The following is a 19,942-nucleotide window of genomic DNA, read 5'->3' as shown; positions in this document are numbered from 1 at the left end:
TATATATATATATATATATATATATATATATATATATATATATATATGCATATATATTTTTTCAAAGTTTGAAAATCAGAGGCCAGATAATGGACTGAATTTTATGGATGTGATAAATCTTTAATAAGTGAGCAAATATTTGAGAACTAAATTAATATGACTGCTTTAATCATTTTTTTATACCAAGTAAAACATACTTCAGTTGAATCACTTTATAAAAAGAAAGCAAAATAAAAGAATTTACCTACCCCTGCAGTTGCTGCTGTTGGTGAGAGGAAAGGGGCACTCTTGGTTTGTTCCAGCCGGTGTAATCCTGGTTACACCTCAGTTTTTTAACAGAAAGAGGAGCTGGCTGAGGAAGAAATCCCAAACTTCTTTTGGCAGAGGGAGTTTGGCTTGTAATATTAGTCCTATAAAAAAGAAAAAATGAAGAAGCATAACAATTTTGAATGTTACTTTTTTCCCCTAGTAGATTCAGAGAAGTCAAGGTCTAGGGGAAAAAAATCCTAAATTTGAGGAAATATCAGTAATAATGATCACCTGGGAGAAAATTTCACAAATGTAAATCAGCAAATCTGTTGATAGGGAGCTGAAGGCATAATACTGTACCTACATAACCTATAATCAAAATAATGCAAGTTAATGGCTTGAGAAAAGCCATAAATAGTTTTACTTCTTTATTCACTTTTATCCACTTAATGACTATCATACATTAGTTTACCTAGTCTTGAAAACATTTAGGCAGTGAACTTTTTCCACTGTTAGACAACAAATATTCTTACCCAATCTCCTTGAGAACTTACTCTGATTTATATGCTTAGCAGTGAAAATGGTAGGAGTATTTTCATTTAAAGTTTTCCTAGATAGTGACTGTTTTCCAAAAAGGCTGTACTAATTTATATTTCCATCAGTAGTGAATTTCCCTTTCTTTACACGGTCTCCATTACATTATTATCACTCTAAAGAGTGAAACATGATCTCATTGTTATTTTGTTTTATATTTTCCTGATTACTACCAAAGTTGAACATATCAATCTTTTCTTTATGGTTTCAATTTCTGTGTCTTGTTTAAGACTCACTCTGTAGGGACGTCCCTGGTGGCGCAGTGGATAAGAATCTGCCTTCCAATGCAGGGGACATGAGTTCGAGCCCTGGTCTGTGAAGATCCCACATGCCGCGGAGCAACTAAGCCAGTGCACCACAACTAGTGAGCCTGCGAGCCACAACTACTGAGCCCACTTGCCACAACTACTGAAGCCCGCATGCCTAAAGCCCATGCTCCGCAACAAGAGAAGCCATCGCAATGAGAAGCCTGCACACCGCAACTAAGAGTAGCCCCCACTCGCCGCAACTAGAGAAAGCCAGCACACAGCAACGAAGACCCATTGCAGCCAAAAATAAATGAATAATTTTTTTTAAAAAAAGAATCATTCTGTAATGTAAGGTCAGAGAAATGTCTTCCTATATTTTCTTTTAAAAGTTTAAAATCTTGTTTTCCCTCCTACTCAGTTCTTCAAGCTGTTTGGACATTTACTTTTTGCATCTTGTAAAGCAGGAATTAGGATTTACTTTTTTATAAGGAAAAACCAATTGTCCCCAAACAACTTATTGTCTGCCTAGGCCATCTGTTAGCCAGCGTCTGTTTTTTTTACTCAAGAAAAAAAAATTGTGAAATAGAATACAGAAAAATATATAAAAATCAAATGTGTAACACTGTGGTACAGGATGTTGATACTGAGGGAAGTTTTGTGTGTGAGGGAGGATGGGGGTATTAGGTACACTTTGCACTTTCTTTTCAATTTTGCTGTGAACCTAAAACTGCTCTAGAAAGAAAAGTTTATTAACTAAAAATCAAATGTGGAGCTTAATATTTTTATAAAGCAAACACATATGTAAACAACCATTAATGTCAAAAACCTCCAAGTACCCCTTCCCAGTCACAACCCCGTTCCTCTACCCTAAAAGTTACCATTAGCTTTCTATCAGTTTTATTTCTTACTATGTACTCCTACATATTGTAGTGTGGACAATGAAAGGTATATCTGTTTTCAACCTTTTGCTTTCAACCTTTCTCCATCTTTATACTGTAGTTGTCTTTTAAACAGCACATGGATTATTATTCTTCCTTTAAAAGCCAGTCTTTCTCTTTTTAACTGAAATATTTAGTGTATTTATATTTAATGTCATTACTGATTTAGGTTAATAACTCAAAATCTTTGTCTACTAATTCTATCATATGTGTCATTTCTGAGTATTTATTAATTTTTCTCTTCTTATGAGTTATATTTTCCTGTTTGTAAGCTTAGTAATATTTTCTTGGATGTCAGACATTGTGAATTTTATCTTGTGGGGTGCTGTGTATTTTTTATTTCTATAAACATTCTCAAATTTTGTTCTGGGATGTGCTGAGGTTACCAGGAAACAGTCTGATCTTTTTCGATCTTGCTTTTAAGGTTTGTCATGTGGGAAAAGAGCAGCAATTTGTCTAGGGATAGTTTTTCCTCACTATGAGGCGAGACCTTTCTTAGGCATTCAAATTGCTGCTATTAGGAACAGGAACTATGCCTGGCTTTATGTATACTCCAAGTATTATTCCCTTACATCCTTTTGGGTGGTTCTTTCCCTGGCCTTGACTAGTTTCCTCACCTGCATATGCTGCTCAGCACTCAAAATGAATACTCAAGGGGACCCTCTGCAATTCCTTCTCTGTGCAGCTTTCCCCTCTGGTACTCTGCTCGGTGAATTCTAGCTGCCCTTGGCCTCCCCGGACTCCTAGCTCCAGTTCTTCAACTCAGGAAGAGCACAGGGCTGGCTCTGCATGGTTCCCCCTCCTTGTGTAGCAACCTGGAAACTTTTGACTAGGAAGCAAGCTGAGGCAGTCATAAGCTTAATTTGTTTCCCATCTCTCAGGGATCCCTGTCCTTCACTGACTCATGTCCAATGTCTCAAGATCCATTGTTTCATACAGTTTGCCCAGGTTCTTAGTTGTTTCATGAAGGAGGGTAATCTGGTCCCTGTTATTCCATCTTGGCCAGAAGTGGAAGTCACCTTTAACTTTTTAATATGTCTATGTTAACTGTGGCCTCCTCTCAAACAAAAAATGAACTTAAAATGTTTTAATTTCCCTGTACTTTTCTCCACTCCTTTATTTCTTATTGTATAATATTTTATTAATTTTTCGTTTTTAATTCTATCATTATCATTTTATAAAAACTATCAAAATGTATTTAGATGCATAGAATAAGCCCGGAAGGATATTAGTAACAGTAGTTGCCTCTTGAAAGAAAATGAACAAGTAAGAGTTAGGAGAGATTTATTTTTCACTGTATGCACCCTGAAACTTTTGAAGTTTCTACCATATGCTCTTATTACTTATACAAAAGAATAAATTTTAAAGGTATTTAATTTTTAAATATGCTTAACATTTTTTTTGCTCACTGATTTTTCTTACTTCTACTCCTTTTGTTCAGTTTTCTTCTTGCTAAATAAATCCTGTCTTTGTATATCTAAAACCAGCAATTTTTTAGAAGTTGTTTTCATCTTTTTTTTTTTTTTGCGGTACACGGGCCTCTCACTGTTGTGGCCTTTCCCGTTGCGGAGCACAGGCTCTGGACGCGCAGGCTCAGCGGCCATGGCTTACAGGCCCAGCCGCTCCGCGGCATGTGGGATCCTCCCGGACCAGGGCATGAATCCATGTCCCCTGCATCGGCAGGTGGACTCTTAACCACTGCGCCACCAGGGAAGCCCTATTTTCATCTTTTGAACTTAATAAACATGTCGTTCTTTTTTCTTTTTTTTTTGGCTGCACGGTGCAGCATGCGGAACTTCCCCGACCAGTGATCGAAACTGTGCCCCCTGCATTGGAAGCACGGAGTCTTTTTTTTTTAATTAATTAATTTACTTATTTTATTTTTGGCTGCCTTGAGTCTTCGTTGCTGCGTGCAGGCTTTTTCTAGTTGTGGCGAGCGGGGGCTACTCTTCGTTGTGGTGCACTGGCTTCTCATTGCGGTGGCTTCTCTTGTTGTGGAGCATGGGCTCTAGGCACGTGGGCTTAAGTTGTTGGAAGCAAGGAGTCTTAACCACTGGACCACCAGGGAAGTTCTGTCTGCATTCTTGAATTAAAATTTAGCTGGATATGGAATTCTTTGATATTATTACTCCAGTGTCTTCTGTTCCTATTGTTGCTAATGTCAGTTTTCCTTTTATAGACAATATTTTTCTTTCTCTTAGCTTTTAAAATTTCTTTACCCATCATCTTCTACAATGTGGATTTTTAAAAAATATATTGGCTGTTTGGCATTTGTTGAGGCATTTCAATGCGGACTTCCATCATTTTCACCCATTCTTTCTTTGACAAATTCCTTGCCTTTTTTCTCCACAGTCTTTTTCTTTTTTTTTTCCAAAATGCTATTAAGACATGGAGGGTAGACCAAGGAGCCCAACATAATTCTCCTAATTTCATTTACATTTACCATCTCCTCTCTGTGCTACATCCCATGATCATGCATTTTTGATGTGTTTAGTAGCTGTATCAGTCTGGACCTCTAACCTGCATAGGACTTTATATCAGGGGTTCAGAACTCTTGCCCCTATGCAGGTAACACTACAGCAGATGCCAATCATTGCAATTCCCATTTTTGGGTTTGCTCTCTGTTTAGGGAGCATCAGGCAAGCAGCATATTTATGGTTCCAAACTCAGGTAGTTACACAGAAGTGTTGCGCCTTGGTTTACTAGCACAGAGAACAGTTCTAGATACCCAGCTTCACGTAGCTTCATATAAGAAACCAAATTCTAGTCTGGGGTCATGTTCAGTTCCCAATCTCATGCTGGTTTTGAAGACCCAGCCCTAAATACCTGACTCCAGTCTGTGTTTTGTAAGTGCTTTATGGCTTCAGCCTTTACTCAGTATTAGTTTGCTCACCAATCTGGAAATTTTCACCTTATCCTTGAGTGCAGCTTTGCATTAAAAGAAATTTTTATTTCCTCAATCATTCCTAGGTGCAATGAATATTCTCATTCTATTATTTTGAGAAGAAATTTGTATTGTATTTAATAAATCACTTGAAAACCAAATTTAGTTCTTTTTTTTTCAACTTAGATTCCTTTAAGATTCTTCTAATAAGCAGAAATGTCAAGCTTCCTCTGCCTTAAATTCAAAAAACTTAGTTACCACTGCAGTCATAAGGTGCTTGACAGATACCACCCAAGGTTAAATATACCTAAATATACAATATCAAATTCTTTATTTCGCCTTAATCATTTAATACAAATAATCCAGATGTCTTTCCACTTTGAATTAAATTCTAGTAAAAAACAAAATATGACTTAATAGGTCATTACACATCGTATCTATTATACACCATTACCCTCACTTTTTATCATTATCATTGCCCCTCTGTGCAGCATTCCATGATCACACCTCCTTGACAAGTGCTTAGCAGCTGCCTTACACATTCATACCCAATAAACCTCGAAAAATTTAATCTATATCTCTAGAATCAGCAATTAAATTTCTGACTAGCCTTTTCCAGTTAAAGATACCCACTAATGTGAAACTTTTGCTTTTTAAAGAAAATGCCTTAACTTTTGGTAGGTAGCTTAACAAATACACAGGCAACAAAGGCAATTTTAAAATGCCCCAAACGACAGATCATATGTTCATCACTTGGAACAATGGAAAATACACTGGTCTAGTATCTGATCACACTGCCAGTCATAACCTGTGGCCTCAGTACAAATCTTCCTACACATCAGTTTATTCTTGTGTTGAAAAACATAAAAAATAAGAGTTTGAACTAAAACATTTCTAGAGTAGTTTCTAACTAAAATGTCATGAATCTATAATTCTCATCAATTTTGTTATTTTAAATTAGGGTATTCATTTACAGCACAATGCACAGCCCATCCCATCATTTAATATTCTGAAGAAGAAAGCTCTTCAAGTTCTTCACAAGGCATATAACCAATGCATACCTGTCTAGGTTAGTGCTGCCAGGAGAGTAGTCCTTGGATGCAGCTCTGCTACCATAAAAAGATGATGACTGCAAAGGTAAAAGCCCTAAAAAATGAACAGACACAGGAAACGTTTAATTTCTAAATCAACCATTCAAGTTCATTTAATAATAAAATTATGCATTGGGCCTGTTTATATTTAAACTCTTTTTTTCCCCTTCTTTTCATCAAAATAATACATATATACACGTTAAAAGATCAAACACTGTGAAAAACATTATAACAGGTCATAAAAGAATACTCTCCAGCCCTAAAGCTCCACAAATTTTGCTTCCAGTTTCTAACCATTTTTTGAAACTTAGTTTTTCTGATTTCCTCCATAACATTAAATAATGTTTCTATAATTTCTTCATTTATTCATTTTTAAACAATATCAGCTGACTCCCTTTTTGAAAAATTAGAAATAATTTCTTATTTACATCACCCCTACTCTTGTTCTCCTCTCTCCAACCAATTACCAGTTGTGTTATTTATTTATTTTTTGGCCGTGCCACGTGGCTTGCAGGATCTTAGTTCCATGACCAGGGATTGAACCTGGGCCCACGGCAGTAAAAGCGCCGAGTCCTAACCACTGGACTGCCAGGGAACTCCCCATCAGTTGTGTTATTTTAGTTCTACTGATTAACTTTGCAACTTTAACACACTTAAACTTTCTACATTTTATTCCATGAACCTTTTTATCACTTGACCGTTTACTTCCTCCTCTCTCTCCTCTTCTACATCAACTTTTGTAAGACGTACCTTGACTTCAACAGTATTAAGGATCATTACATCTTTAAGTATTGTTTTCTAACTATAGGTTGATTGCAAAAACTTAAAACCAATAAGTGGAGTTTACATAATGTATTATTATTTCAGAGGTAAGAATTATATTAGAGATACTTCTTTCTGTAGGAGTCCAATGTTACAACTCTGAACCACTAAAAGGAGACCGTTCCTAGAGTCCTGATCAAATGAATTCTCGTAAACTCCTAAATTATCAAAATCATGCCGTATTTTAGCTTGTTTCAATTTAATTTCAAGTTGAACAGTATTCAAATCAATACCAGATACTTGAGTCTTTAAGGAGTTTAGAGGATCAGAGAGATATGTTAAGTATAGGAAACACTAATAAAAATTCAGGGACAGTCTAACTTTTAGTTTTTGTAAAAACAAGGAACAAGTGAACTTAAACAACTGCTTCAGGCAATAATTTCAAGATCTTCTGGAACTTCTAATAAGTAGCAACACTGATGAACTTTAATTTCAACCGCTTTAACTCCCTGGATTCATTCCATGGTTCAGGTACTTTGACAATGAAATAATTTAATTCTAGGTAGTTAAACAGGGGAAAAGGCAAAGCTTAAATTCCTTGCAAGCAAAATTAAAATTCCCTTATAGTTCTAATATTTTAAAAAATATTTTAGCCAAGTACTAGATACAAATTGGTACCTGATAACTAGTACTGAATTACACAGTATTCCTGAATAATGTAGAGAAATATGCCCCAGTTTAGGTTTCTATTTCTAGTCTAATACAATCCATCATACAATAAATGAGTATCTTATAAAAAGACCAAATACTTACCTGATGTCCTATTCTCTTCTGACTGTTTCAAACTCAGCTGCTTCTCTCTACTGCTGGTTAAATACTTTCTTGAGGGATCTGTCATAGCCTTGTTGTTCCTACAGTTAATAATTTAATTCAAATATATATATGTATAAGGATACAATTCTTAATTTTAAATAGTTGTCATTAAAAATCTACATTTCAATTGCCAAATTCATTGATTTGCTTGGAAGTTAGGTTATAAGGTGTCAAAGCCTTAAGCAAATGAGGATCATAAAAATAAGCTTTCATTACCTAGTCAAAAGCCAACTTAATCCATAACCCTGGTAATTAGGCAAAAATGAAGGAGTATTTTCTTTATACAAAAGTCAAACCAGAGACAGCAATATTATATAGGTTTTCTTAGCCGAAAGCAAGGCCAGATGAAATGATTCAGCTACTAAGACCAAAAGAATCAAGAACTAAGCTAAAAAAATTAAAATTAAAAAAAATTTTAAATAAATAAAATTTTTAAAAAAGTAAACTATTCAAGCTTGATACTGAATAGGTTTAAAAAGTAAAACAGGACTTCCCTGGTGGCACAGTGGTTAGGAATCCGCCTGCCAACACAAGGGACATGGGTTCGATCCCTGGTCCAGGAAGATCCCACATGCCACAGAGCAACTAAGCCCGTGTGCCACAACTACTGAAGCCCATGTGCCAAGAGCCCGTGCACGCAAGAAAGAGTAGCCCCCACCTCAACGCAACTAATAGAAAGCCTGCGTGCAGCAACGAAGACCCAACGCAGCCAAAACTAAATAAATAAATACATTTATATATATATATATATGAGAAGTAAAACAAAATCCAAAATGTTCTTATAGTTTATGTAATTTGAAATACTATTTACTAAATGTCAACATTTCAATTCATAGTGATTAAACAATTTTAAGTTCGTGAACACAAAATTAAAATTTCTTAAGCCCCCTTTCCCCCCTCTATTATTCCCAAATACCTGGACCTATATTAAGTAGAGTGGGTCCATTCAGAAACATGCTCATGCTTTGATTAAAAGTGCTAATTTTAGGAGAACCATCATGAATAAAGCCTGTAAGCAGACAATGTAGACGCTCCACCCAGATTCCCTCTGGCCCCATTTTTGTGTCCTCTCGTCCACACCAATTTAGGTATTTTTTGTTTGTTTTCAATTTTTTTTTATATTGGAGTATAGTTGATTAACAATGGTGCCTTACTTTCAGGTGTACTGCAAAGTGATTCAGTTATACATATACACATATCTATTCTTTTTCAAGTTCTTCAATTTAGGGTTTTTTTTTTAAATTTTTTGATAGCCTATACCTAGGGTTCTTCTTCAAAGGATTGCCCTCAAGCTACTACAGAGACTTTGCCTGCACTCTCAGAGAGTCACAAAGTAAGGTCAGGTGCTAAAATATAGAAGCCCAGCTCCCCTGCCTTGGATTAGAACAGTTTTAAGGTGAAATTTATATAACAGATTTTTCTCTCTGGGATTAGGATGAATCCTAACCTCTGCATTTTTCTGCTCAGAGATCAGATTTCTGTCTGAGATCACACGCATTCTTTGTTTCTTGCACTTCAATATCTTGCTTCCCCCACTCCCTTCCTGGGTATCCCCTGGGAATAATTCCTAAATAAATCACTTGCACACTACCCTCTATTTCAGGGTTTGTTTCTGGGGAACTTGATCTACAACCACTAGTGCTAGAAGTGGGTCTAGGAAGCATACTCTCTAAGGACAGGATTCTGGAATTGGATCGATTGTTTGGCAATGGCAACAGAAATTCCATTCCTGGTGGTAAAATTTTTGGTATCCTATAGTGTTACACCACCAAGATTTTTCATATGTAGTGAACAACCTGGACAAAGTAGAAGAGAATATGGCTCATGCAATCTCTCCAGCATTTGAAAAATGTGGTAGAATGCACAATGGATCGTTAGGGTTATAGAAATGTTCTAAAACTGGATTATGCTGATAGTTGCACAACTCAATAAATTTACCAAAAATACAGAATTATACATTTAAGACAGGTGAATTTTATGGTGTGTAAACTGTACCTCAATAAAGCTGTTTAAAAAATGTCCCAAATTATTCCCTTCCTTGTACCCAAGTCCCCTATTAAGAAATGCAATCTATTTCCCCAACCCTTAATGAGGCTGGCCTTGTGATTTCCTTTTCCCAAACGAATGTGACAGACATAACAGGACTTATGGCTAAAGGCACCCTGCAAATTTCCACTCATTCTCTTGGAACCCTACCACTGCTTTGTGAATAATTCCAGGGTAACCTGTCAGGTGACAAAAGAAAACATGGCCAATCTCCCTCATCACCCCAAGCACTAGATAGCCAATGGCCAGTCACACAAGTAATGCCACCTTGGACCAGCCAACCCTTAGCCAACCTACCAACTGACCATGGATGCATGAGAAAATGAGAGAATCCAGCCACAAGTGGCCAAGCCAGACCCAGATAAACAGAACCACTCAAGTGACCACTGACCCGTAAGCGATAATAGTTACTATTTTAAGTATCTTGTTATACAACACTAGATACCTGATACAGTGATATGGGGTAAATAATAATCATAAAGACATGGGTCATCAAGGGACTATGCAACCAGAGCAAGCCATCATGAGCTGGGTGCTATCATACCCACAAAGCTGTAAGATCAGGAAGTTACAGCAGTAATCCATCATAAAATGTGAGTGGTATATCCAAGCAAATAGGAATAGATAATGAGAACAGACCTATGAGCATTCTGGTGACCAGCTGGAAGAAGAGGAAAAAACCTGTGCCTGGTTCATGGATGGATCATCTTGGTACATTGGTACAAGCTGAAAATGAACTGCTGCTGCACTGTAGCCCCACTAAGGGACTGCCCCGGAACACAGGAGTAACACAAAATCCTACACTGTGCAGAGTTTGAGAAATGCACCTCATTAACCACTTTGTGTGGAGAGAAAAGTGGGTCAATGGACCCCTGGATGGTGGCAAATGGTTTGGATGGATAGTCAGGGGCCTGGAAGGAATAAGACTGGAAGATCAGGGAGAAATGATTTATGGAAGAGGTTTATGGATAGTCATATAGAAGTATGTACAGGGCTTCCCTCGTGGCACAGTGGTTGAGAGTCCGCCTGCCGATGCAGGGGACACGGGTTCGTGCCCTGGTCTGGAAAGACCCCACATGCCACGGAGCGGCTGGGCCCGTGAGCCATGGCCGCTGGGCCTGCGCATCCGGAGCCTCTGCTCCGCAGCGGGAGAGGCCACAGCAATGAGAGGCCCGCATACCGCAAAAAAAAAAAAAAGGAGTATGTACAAAGGGTGAAGATCTGTTTCACATGTTAATGCTCACCAGAGAACTCCACTAAAGACACATTAAGTCTCTTAATGTCTCCACTTAAGAAACAATCATGCAGGGTAACTTGTCCAGTAAATGCCATTCAATCTCTGTACTCAGCCATCCAAGTATTTCCACAAAAGGGCCCATGAATAACAGCCATGGTGGCAGAGATAAAAGCTCTGAATGCACCCTACAATAGGGGCTCCCCTTCAATAAGGCTGGTTTAGCTTCTGATGCTGCTGAATGCCCAACTGGTCAGCAGCAGAGGCTGATCCCCAGCCTGTGATTGAGTACTATCCTTTAAGGAAATCAACCAGTCATTTGGTGATATTACATTAGACACCTTCCATCCCAGAAAGAGTAGCAATTAATTCTGGTTGGGATTGGCATATATTTTAGGTTTGCTTTTGCCTTTCCTGCCCACAGTGCCTTGGCTGCACTGCTATCTGGGGGCTCATAAGAGTATATGATTTATTAACATGAAATCTCACATAACACCATCCTGGAACGAGAAACCCACTTTATACAAAAGAAAAGGAGGTACAATAAGGGTATATGACCAAAGGCTCCATTGGTCCTACCACATACCACATTACCTCAAATCTGATGGCCAACAGCCTTTAAAGGTGCAGCTTACAGATGATCTCATTAGGAACTGGGTGCCCTTCAAGACAATATATAGCACAAACCAACAAGCCATTACATTTATAGAGAATACATGGGTCTGGAAACCAAGAAGTAGAAGTAGGAATGCCCCCACTAAATATCACTCTTGATAACGCTCTTGTGCTTCTTGTCCCCTCAATTTAGATTCTGTGGGTCTAGAGGTCCTGTTTTCCAGAGTGGGGACTTTTTCAACGGGGGGACAGGAAGAGTCCCATTTAATCTAAAGCTATGGCTGCTACCTACTCATTTGGGGCTTCTCATGCTGGCAGATCAACAGGCAAAGAAAGGAGTTACCATACCGTAACTGACTTTGATTATTATAAGGGGCAGGGTTGCTGCTATATAATGAGGGCAGGAAGAATATGTTTGGAATAAAGGATATTCACCAGGGAATCCTTAGTGCTCTCATGCTCAGTTTTAACTCTGAATGGGCAATTATAGCAATCACAGCCTGAGAAGTACACAGTGACCAGGGAGGGTCTCAGCCCCCTCAGAGAAGAAGATCTCAGTCATACCACCAGGCAAACCATTAAGACCAGCAGAAGTGTTAGTGGAAAATGCAGTGAATCTAGAATGGATGGTAGAAGTAGATGATAATATCAGGTATAGCCTCAAGGCTATTTGTAGCAATAAGGACAAAAAGAACTGCAGCTCATCCCACTAACCCTCCTTTTTTTAATATTCTCACCCAGAAATTGAAAAGCATCAATGTGAAGAATCTATAATAAGATGGAATGAACTTAATAGTGATGCTCTATCAGAGCCCCCTCAGATCGCTGTTTATACTTCTCACACATCTAGACTATTATGTCTTCGACTGCCAGCACGTGCAGTTCTTCAGAAGACTGCCTTTGGGCTATTTCAAATATTTTACGCATCTAGGCAGAGCCAAAAGCCCCAAGGCAGCTGTTAACCAAAAACAGTGCAGTATGGAAATATGAAAGCCCATCTTCCTTACTTCTAGTTGAAAGAAGCCCAGACCTCCTGCTGGATCAAGATGAGGCCCACTCTCTGTGGGACTTTTATCTAAGGTGACATCCTTAGTTGGCTTCTTCCCCTTCCCAGTCCTGCTTTCCTTACTCTGTTACTGGTCTTGCCTATGAGTACTTCCTTAATAAGGCGCTTGCAGAAGTATGTTCATCTAGAGCCTGCTTCTAGGAAGTCCAAACTTTAAAAAATTTAATTGTGATGGTATAAAAAATATTATTAGCCCAGAACAAGGATTAGAAATTTAGGGTTCATCAGACAACTCAAAGTGGAACTGAGACTTCCCCGAAGTGTGGTGGATATGGTGGACTGGCGTGCAAAGTCCATTACTACCACCTTTCAGTGTACCTCCCTGTTCTACAGAAGCCAGAAAGCTAAAAAACTACATTTCCAAGTTAGTGTTCAAGATTTAAGGTAAATTACATATACTTGTGCAAGATATGGGAAATGGAAATAGGGAGAGGTCATGTGTTCTGCTACTTCTGGTGGTTAACAACAACGTGGGGGTATCTAGCTTTCCTGTAGAGGATTTCCGCATTTGGCAGTGGCAGCACAGTTCTAGAGATAACAGTTTTCATGCCAGCTTCCAATTCAGCTGTTCACTTCATGACAGCCAGGAGCATCTTTGGTGACCTGATCTGGGGCATGGCTCTCAAAATCATTCCTGAAAGCTTAACCTAGAGTCTACATTTTCAGCTTTCCTAATGATTCTGTAAGCCATTTAATGCTCTCTGTATGGAAATACCTTTGTGTGTAAACTAGCTAGAGTGAATTTTGTTCCCTACAACTGGACTCCAAATACACAAATTTTGTTACTAGAAGTGGGATGCTACCATAACAAACCTATAATATGCAGAACTAGCTCAGCAGGAAGGTAGAGGGTAAGAACACAGATATTACAGACTGGAAAGCTGGTGACTATTGTTATATTTCAGCAAAATATTTACAGAACTGTTGTCTGTAATGTCTTGGGAGGCAGACCTCAAAGGAAAAGGTTGAGACAATTAAGAACACTGGTCTTTCTTACTGCTTTCAGTGAGGTTCTATTCAAGACAGATAAATCTGGGCAAGAACTAGCCAGCTTGCAATCAAGGATGAAAAGGAATACATTTCTCTGTGCCAATGGCCTAGAATTAAAATTGTGTGGTAACTTGAGACCATATGGGACTAAAAAAATCCAACTGCTTCTAATTCTCAAATTGAGGCAATGATAAGAGGTAACTGGAGTAGTTGTTTTGTAAAAAACTGATATTAATATTAGGGAAAACTGCGCGAGGGGTATATGGGTACATTTTATACTATCTTTGCAACTTTCCTGTAAATCTAGAATTATTCCAAAATTTAAAAATTTATTAAAAGAACCAAAATAACAACAAAAATATTGGCCCTAATTCTTTCTCAAGCCTATAAAAGCCTGCTTGTTCTACCTTTAAAGAAACTTCTAGACTTCTAAAGCTTACAGATTTCTAACTTCCAGAACTACACCAGCTTGACTTAGGCTACAAAAGCTGAATGGCTCCAAAGAACATAGTCTTCAAAACCCCCTTCAGCTATGGCCTTGAAAGATAACAGACAAAGGAAATCAATCAAAGGGCAAAGCCAGGAGTCGTATGGAGTAAAATGAGCAAGTGTTTCTCCCAGAGGATAGGACAGAGACTGCTACATGGGCTAATGAAGAACTTATTCCACTGCTTTCACTGTCTTCACAATTTCTGCCTAACAAGATTTTATCTCTGCTATAGACCAATGACTCCTCAGTTTCCTATTCTTATCTTTTCTAAATGGTAACTTTTATTGTGGTTATCCTGTGCCTACTCCAGCAATGTATAATGAATGATATGCGTATGGAGATGGAAGTGAGGAATGCAGATTAACCTGCCTCTTAGTTTTTACGTGTCAGACCATGAGGGGCATGGTCCAAGGCACACCTGGACTTATGGAGAGAACTGCACATAACCCAGAGATCCTGGACTCTGAGCTGGATACAATGACTAAATGAGACATGGAGGTTGTCTCCAGCAGGGTGAAGGTAGGATTACTCTATATACGGGAAGAATGATAAACAGAGGTAATTCTGTGGCTAGAAGAGTAAATATGGCAGACTGTTAGTTGTCCCCAAATAACCATTGTAGTCTTCTGCCATAATAGTAGAATTTGGGCTAGGCATTTCCCAGACCTTCTCATAACTTGATATAACCACATGACTAAGTTCCAGCCAATGTGATATGTACAACAGTGGTATGTACAATTTTCAGCCTACACGAGAGCAGTATGCCCTCCCTTTGCTCCTTTCCTCCTTCCCAATAGGAATACAGACATAAGAGTGGAGGCTGAAGCTATCCTGGTTCATAAAATGGAAGCTACTTATTAAGAATGGCAGTTCAAGAAGATAGAAGGAACTTGAGTCCATGGTCATTGTAGTTTAAGATACCACACCAGTCTTATCACCTACCTAGATTTTTGTATCTGTTACAGCAACAGAACCAAGAACCCAATTACTATATAAAGTTTCTTTATCTTTTTCCCAACTCCTTTCTGGTGACCCTTTGATCTTGAACACCAGTTAACTGAAAAGCAACTGATTTCTGTTAAGGTATTACCTGGCAACTGTGTAATAAGTTTTCTCTCCCAAAAGACAGACAGACAAACAAACAAACAAAACCCACAACCCACCCATTATGAGGAAGAGAACTGTGAGCTGGTGACTATCCGATTACAGGTATGCCCTTTTGTTCAACACAAAAAATAGCTCCAAAAGATTGATGCTCCTTGCCTAGAACCTATGCAAGGTTTTATTTTTTTATTTTATTGGAGTATAATTGCTTTACAATGATGTGTTAGTTTCTGTTGTACAATGAAGTGAATCAGCTATATGTATACCTATATCCCCTCCCTCTTGGACTTCCCTCCCAGCCCCCCATCCCACCCATCTAGGTCATCACAGAGCACCAAGCTGAGCTCCCTGTGCTGTACAGCAGGTTCCCATCAGCTATCTATTTTACACATGGTAGTGTATTTATGTCAAACCCAATCTCCCAATTCGTCCCACCCTCCCCTTCCCCCACTGTGTCCACATGTCTACCTAAGCTAACTTTTCACATGAATAAGGTAAAAAAAATTTTTTTACAGGTAAAGGGAAGAGGGAAGGAAGGGGGTCCATGCTAAAAGAACAGCCAACAAGAAACACTTATCTAGAGGTCTTCAGCTCTATCCTTCTTCTAAGTGCTGTAAATAAAAAAAGCTAGGATGGGAGAAGTGCACGGAAATGACCAAAGCAGTACTAATGGCCAGATCCTCTCCCTATTGAGCCCACAACCTACTGTCACCAAAATACTCTAAATCCTGTTCTTCTATCTTTGGGATTCCCATAAACTGAACACCATCCCAATCTTCTCTAGTGGTTGCAATTACCAATATAAGAAACACTGATCTAGTGCCATAAAAGTTCTTAAAGCAACTTACGACGATGAATCATTTTCTTTAGGGTAATCTTCATTCAGCTCTGAGCCAGATGATAGCATTCTTTTCCTCTTTTCAGTCCTATAGAGAACAGAGAAAAAACGTTATTTTTAAAAAGTTGTAATTCATACTATTAAAAAGTATAAACCAACATACTCAAGAACAAGAACCGTGACTACTGCTATCTAATTCTCTACACCACATTTAAATTAATATACTGTGTATCTGCAAGCTCTATACGTGTAACTAACATAAATCACAAGACAAATACTAATTATCTCCAAAAAACACACTTCACACTTTCTTCTTCTAACTGGAAAAATCTCCTTCTTTTTCTCAAATTATTGGTCTTTCTAAAAGGCCTGAAAAATATTTATAAACAGGTAGAGCTAATGACTAAGAAAGAAAAAAAGTCTTTCATACCTATTTTCTAATAACCCTGATCTAAGAGGTGTGGATGTAGATGTCAAAGAGGGAACTGTCCGGGTAGCAGTTACTCCACTTCCTGCTGCGGCCTTAATCGATCCTCTACCTGGATTACCAAGAACTTTTCGAAATGGAATATCATCTTTAGTTTCCAAACTTCCTCTTTTTGAAGAGACCTATAAGAATAAAGTTTAACACAGCCAGTTCTTCAAATTAATTGGCATACTTTTAGACCGGTGATCCTCATACAGGGAACTTTTAAAAAATACCCACAACTGGAGACCCAACTCCAGAGATTCTAGCCTATCTGGTATGGGGGTGAGGCCCATTCATCAGCACTTTTTTTAAAGCACTCTAGGTGATTCTAATTTACGGTCAGTGTCAGAAATTAAGCTTGACGCATATTTTCCTATAGTATTCTTGTAAACTTACAAATTCCACAGCATTCCTGGAAGCAGAAAGGAATTTGCTTCGAATTACTGATTAAAAAAAAAAGGACTCACATACACAAGACAAGGTTCTAGTGACCAGCATGAAAACACATCTTTAGGGAAAAAAATCCAATTTTGATCATTTAAAGTGACATAAATGTGAGAAAAAGGAGCAATAACGACATTTGGTTGCCACAATTTAAATGCCAAGTCATATGTACAGCATATGACTTTTGAGGGGGTTCTAGTTTGGAGAAATGAAACAAATATATATAACAATGGGGAGACTGAAAGTGAAATAGAGCCTACTGGCAGAAGATGAATCAAAGAATCTACCCCCAAAACACATGAAAAACATTCAGAGTTAATGCACACTTTACACATATTAGTTGGGAAACAGTGCTTTTGACCAGCATTCTGCCAGTTAAGTTTTATAACTCTACATTAAGAGCTATGTGATTATCTCTATGGAAAATATTGCCAATTACTTTCTACAGAATTACAATCTTAGAAGAAGAAAGAAAAAATCTCTGAGGTCATCTGGATGAACGATTTAAAAGTTAAATTTATTTTCAAAGGGGTAAATCATTCTCAAGATTCAAAAAAAATAAAAATACTATTATAAAAGCCATATACTGAGAAGTCTCATTATCACCCCAATGCCATTCACCCAGTTCTTCCACTTCCCATCCTCCTACACCTTATAAGTATTCTATTGTTTTTTTATGCAAATGAAAATCAATATTTTATTCTTGTTATACAAACAGTAGCATACTATATGCATACTGTTTTGCATATTTTGCAACCTTTTTTGACCATGACCCCACAGCGAGAAATATTTTACATCACAACATATTACACATACACATAAATAAAACCAGAAGTTTCAGAAACCAATACTTTTCCTTACTATGTATAATACCTTCTCTATTGTTTTCTCCTCTATTCCTTTTTTATTTAATGCTAGTCACAATCCACAAAATTGATTTTATAATCTCACTAATGGGAATCATTATTTGTGAAAGTATATTTGCTTCTGCTAGATATGTTAACACTTACAGTTTAAATATTCTAACACGTTAAATTTCTACCTGTAAATGGATCAATCTCCAAGTAATTATAATGAGTGAAAAACCCAGACAAAAAAAGTTATACACTGATCCCCTTTATATAAAACTCTAGAAAATGCAAAGTAATCTAGAGTGACACAGAGCAATTCACTTGTGGCTTAGGGATAGGGGCCAGACAGGGAGCTGGAGAGAAGGATTACAAAGGGGGATGAAGAAGCTTTTAAGGGTTATAGCTATGTTCACTAGGTTATGGTGATGATTTTGCGGGTATGTACATAAGTCAAAAATGTATCAAATTGCACACTTTAAATATGTGCAATTTACTGCATATCAATCGTATCTCAATTAAAATGTAAAAAAAACCAAAAAAACCCCAACTTGTAAAAGGAAATTAACAAAAACGAGATCTTATTCGTTGATTGCTTAGTCCAGTAAATGGTTTAAGTAATCAATCTATCTGCACAGCCAAACAGAATTCATGCTTTTACTTACAGGGGAGCTTCAAAGTTTCTTTTCACACCTGGTTTACCTTTGTTAAGACAAATTAAAAGAGACACAGGACTGCTAAGCTGCAATAGTGCACAGTAAGTCTCATGGCTGGCTGAATATTTATGAAAGAAAAACTGTTTAAAAACCAAACAGGGGCTTCCCTGGTGGTGCAGTGGTTGAAAGTCCACCTGCCGATGCAGGGGACACAGGTTTGTGCCCCGGTCTGGGAAGATCCCACATGCCGCGGAGCGGCTAGGCCCGTGAGCCATGGCAGGTGAGCCTGCGCGTCCGGAGCCTGTGCTCCGCAACGGGAGAAGCCACAACAGTGAGAGGCCCATGTACCGCAAAAAAAAAAAAAAAGCAAACAGAAGACCCAACAAAACAGTCTGGTATCATATAGTATAGAGGCAAAGTTCATAATGTAGAACAGACCCAAAAAGCATCAAAGAAATAATAGCAGCAAACATTTATGGGGTTGTTAGTATATGGTATCACGGGCTAAGCACTTTTACAACATGCATTATCTCATAACAACCCTTAAAATATTATTGCTGTCTTAATTTTACAGATGGGTACTAAGGCTCAGGGTACTTAAGGAACTTCTCCAATGACCTACAGCTAGTAAGTGGCAGCACCAAGTCTCAAACCCACATCTAACTTCAAAGCTATGTTCTTAAAAATTACACTGTGGTAAATTTCAGATATGTGGAAAGTACCCTTGAGATAATGCAAGAATTACTAGACATTACAGTCTAAATTCTACTTCCTGCAACTACTTTATAGAATGTCTATCTAAGATTATCTTTTTTTTAAAAAAAGCTAAAATGATTCAAATAAACATACCTGATTGTCTGAGTAAGAGAGCTGCCTGTTGGTTTCCTTCTGTGAGGTCCTGCTGCCCAGAATAGCTCCAAAACTACCAGAACCCTGAGAAGGTTTCATGGCTGGTGGGGGGAAAAAAAAAAATCTCAAATCACTTACTTTAATAAAGAGATTTGTCATTATTATTATTTAATCTTGAGGAAACAGAAACAGGAAAAATAAAAAAAATCAAAGTGCTTATCTGACAGAAAGTAATTCTGATATATACAGTAACTAAAATTGAGCACTAGGATCAAGCAAAAAATTAAATAACAATGCAAAAATCTGGAAACATGTATTGATAATAGAAGGGTAAGTTTTTAAATGCAAAAAGAAAATGCTAGAAATTCTCCTATATAAATATTTGGTAATTAACACTATAGAAAAGTTAGTCACTGTGTATCTATGGCATGAACATGGACACTGGATGCTAAGGACATGTGTCAGAACCAGTGACTGATATACTTCCAGTAATGTATACGCCAAAACATTCTCTGTAAGTTCAGCAGACTAAATGGCTTCTATTCTAAAGAAATCAATGCTAGTTTAAAGAACATGCAAAGTAATGTATAAATATGAATTTTTATATACTTTAAAAAGTATTTTGGGCTTCCCTGGTGGTGCAGTGGTTGAGAG

The 19,942-nt window shown here is 37.7% G+C and overlaps 1 protein-coding gene across 6 annotated transcripts in view; it reads right to left on the bottom strand.

Annotated features, from left to right (window-relative positions):
- USP37 (ubiquitin specific peptidase 37) overlaps positions 1-19,942 on the bottom strand; it is an 88,975-nt gene that overhangs the window by 52,626 nt on the left and 16,407 nt on the right. For all 6 annotated transcript variants that reach the window (XM_027121478.1, XM_027121460.1, XM_027121482.1 and 3 more), the window contains 6 exons: positions 19,289-19,389; positions 16,453-16,631; positions 16,033-16,110; positions 7,580-7,677; positions 5,975-6,059; positions 249-410 (listed from right to left, as the gene is read on the bottom strand). In XM_027121478.1, coding sequence (XP_026977279.1) covers positions 249-410; positions 5,975-6,059; positions 7,580-7,677; positions 16,033-16,110; positions 16,453-16,631; positions 19,289-19,389 — 703 coding nt within the window. The remainder of the gene's footprint in view (positions 1-248; positions 411-5,974; positions 6,060-7,579; positions 7,678-16,032; positions 16,111-16,452; positions 16,632-19,288; positions 19,390-19,942) is intronic.

The sequence above is a fragment of the Aethalodelphis obliquidens genome, unplaced genomic scaffold, assembly GCF_003676395.1.
Source record: "Aethalodelphis obliquidens isolate GAN/ISIS:26980383/991018 unplaced genomic scaffold, ASM367639v1 scaffold2, whole genome shotgun sequence".
Lineage (NCBI taxonomy): Eukaryota > Metazoa > Chordata > Mammalia > Artiodactyla > Delphinidae > Aethalodelphis > Aethalodelphis obliquidens.
This window is presented reverse-complemented; position numbering and strand designations above follow the sequence as displayed.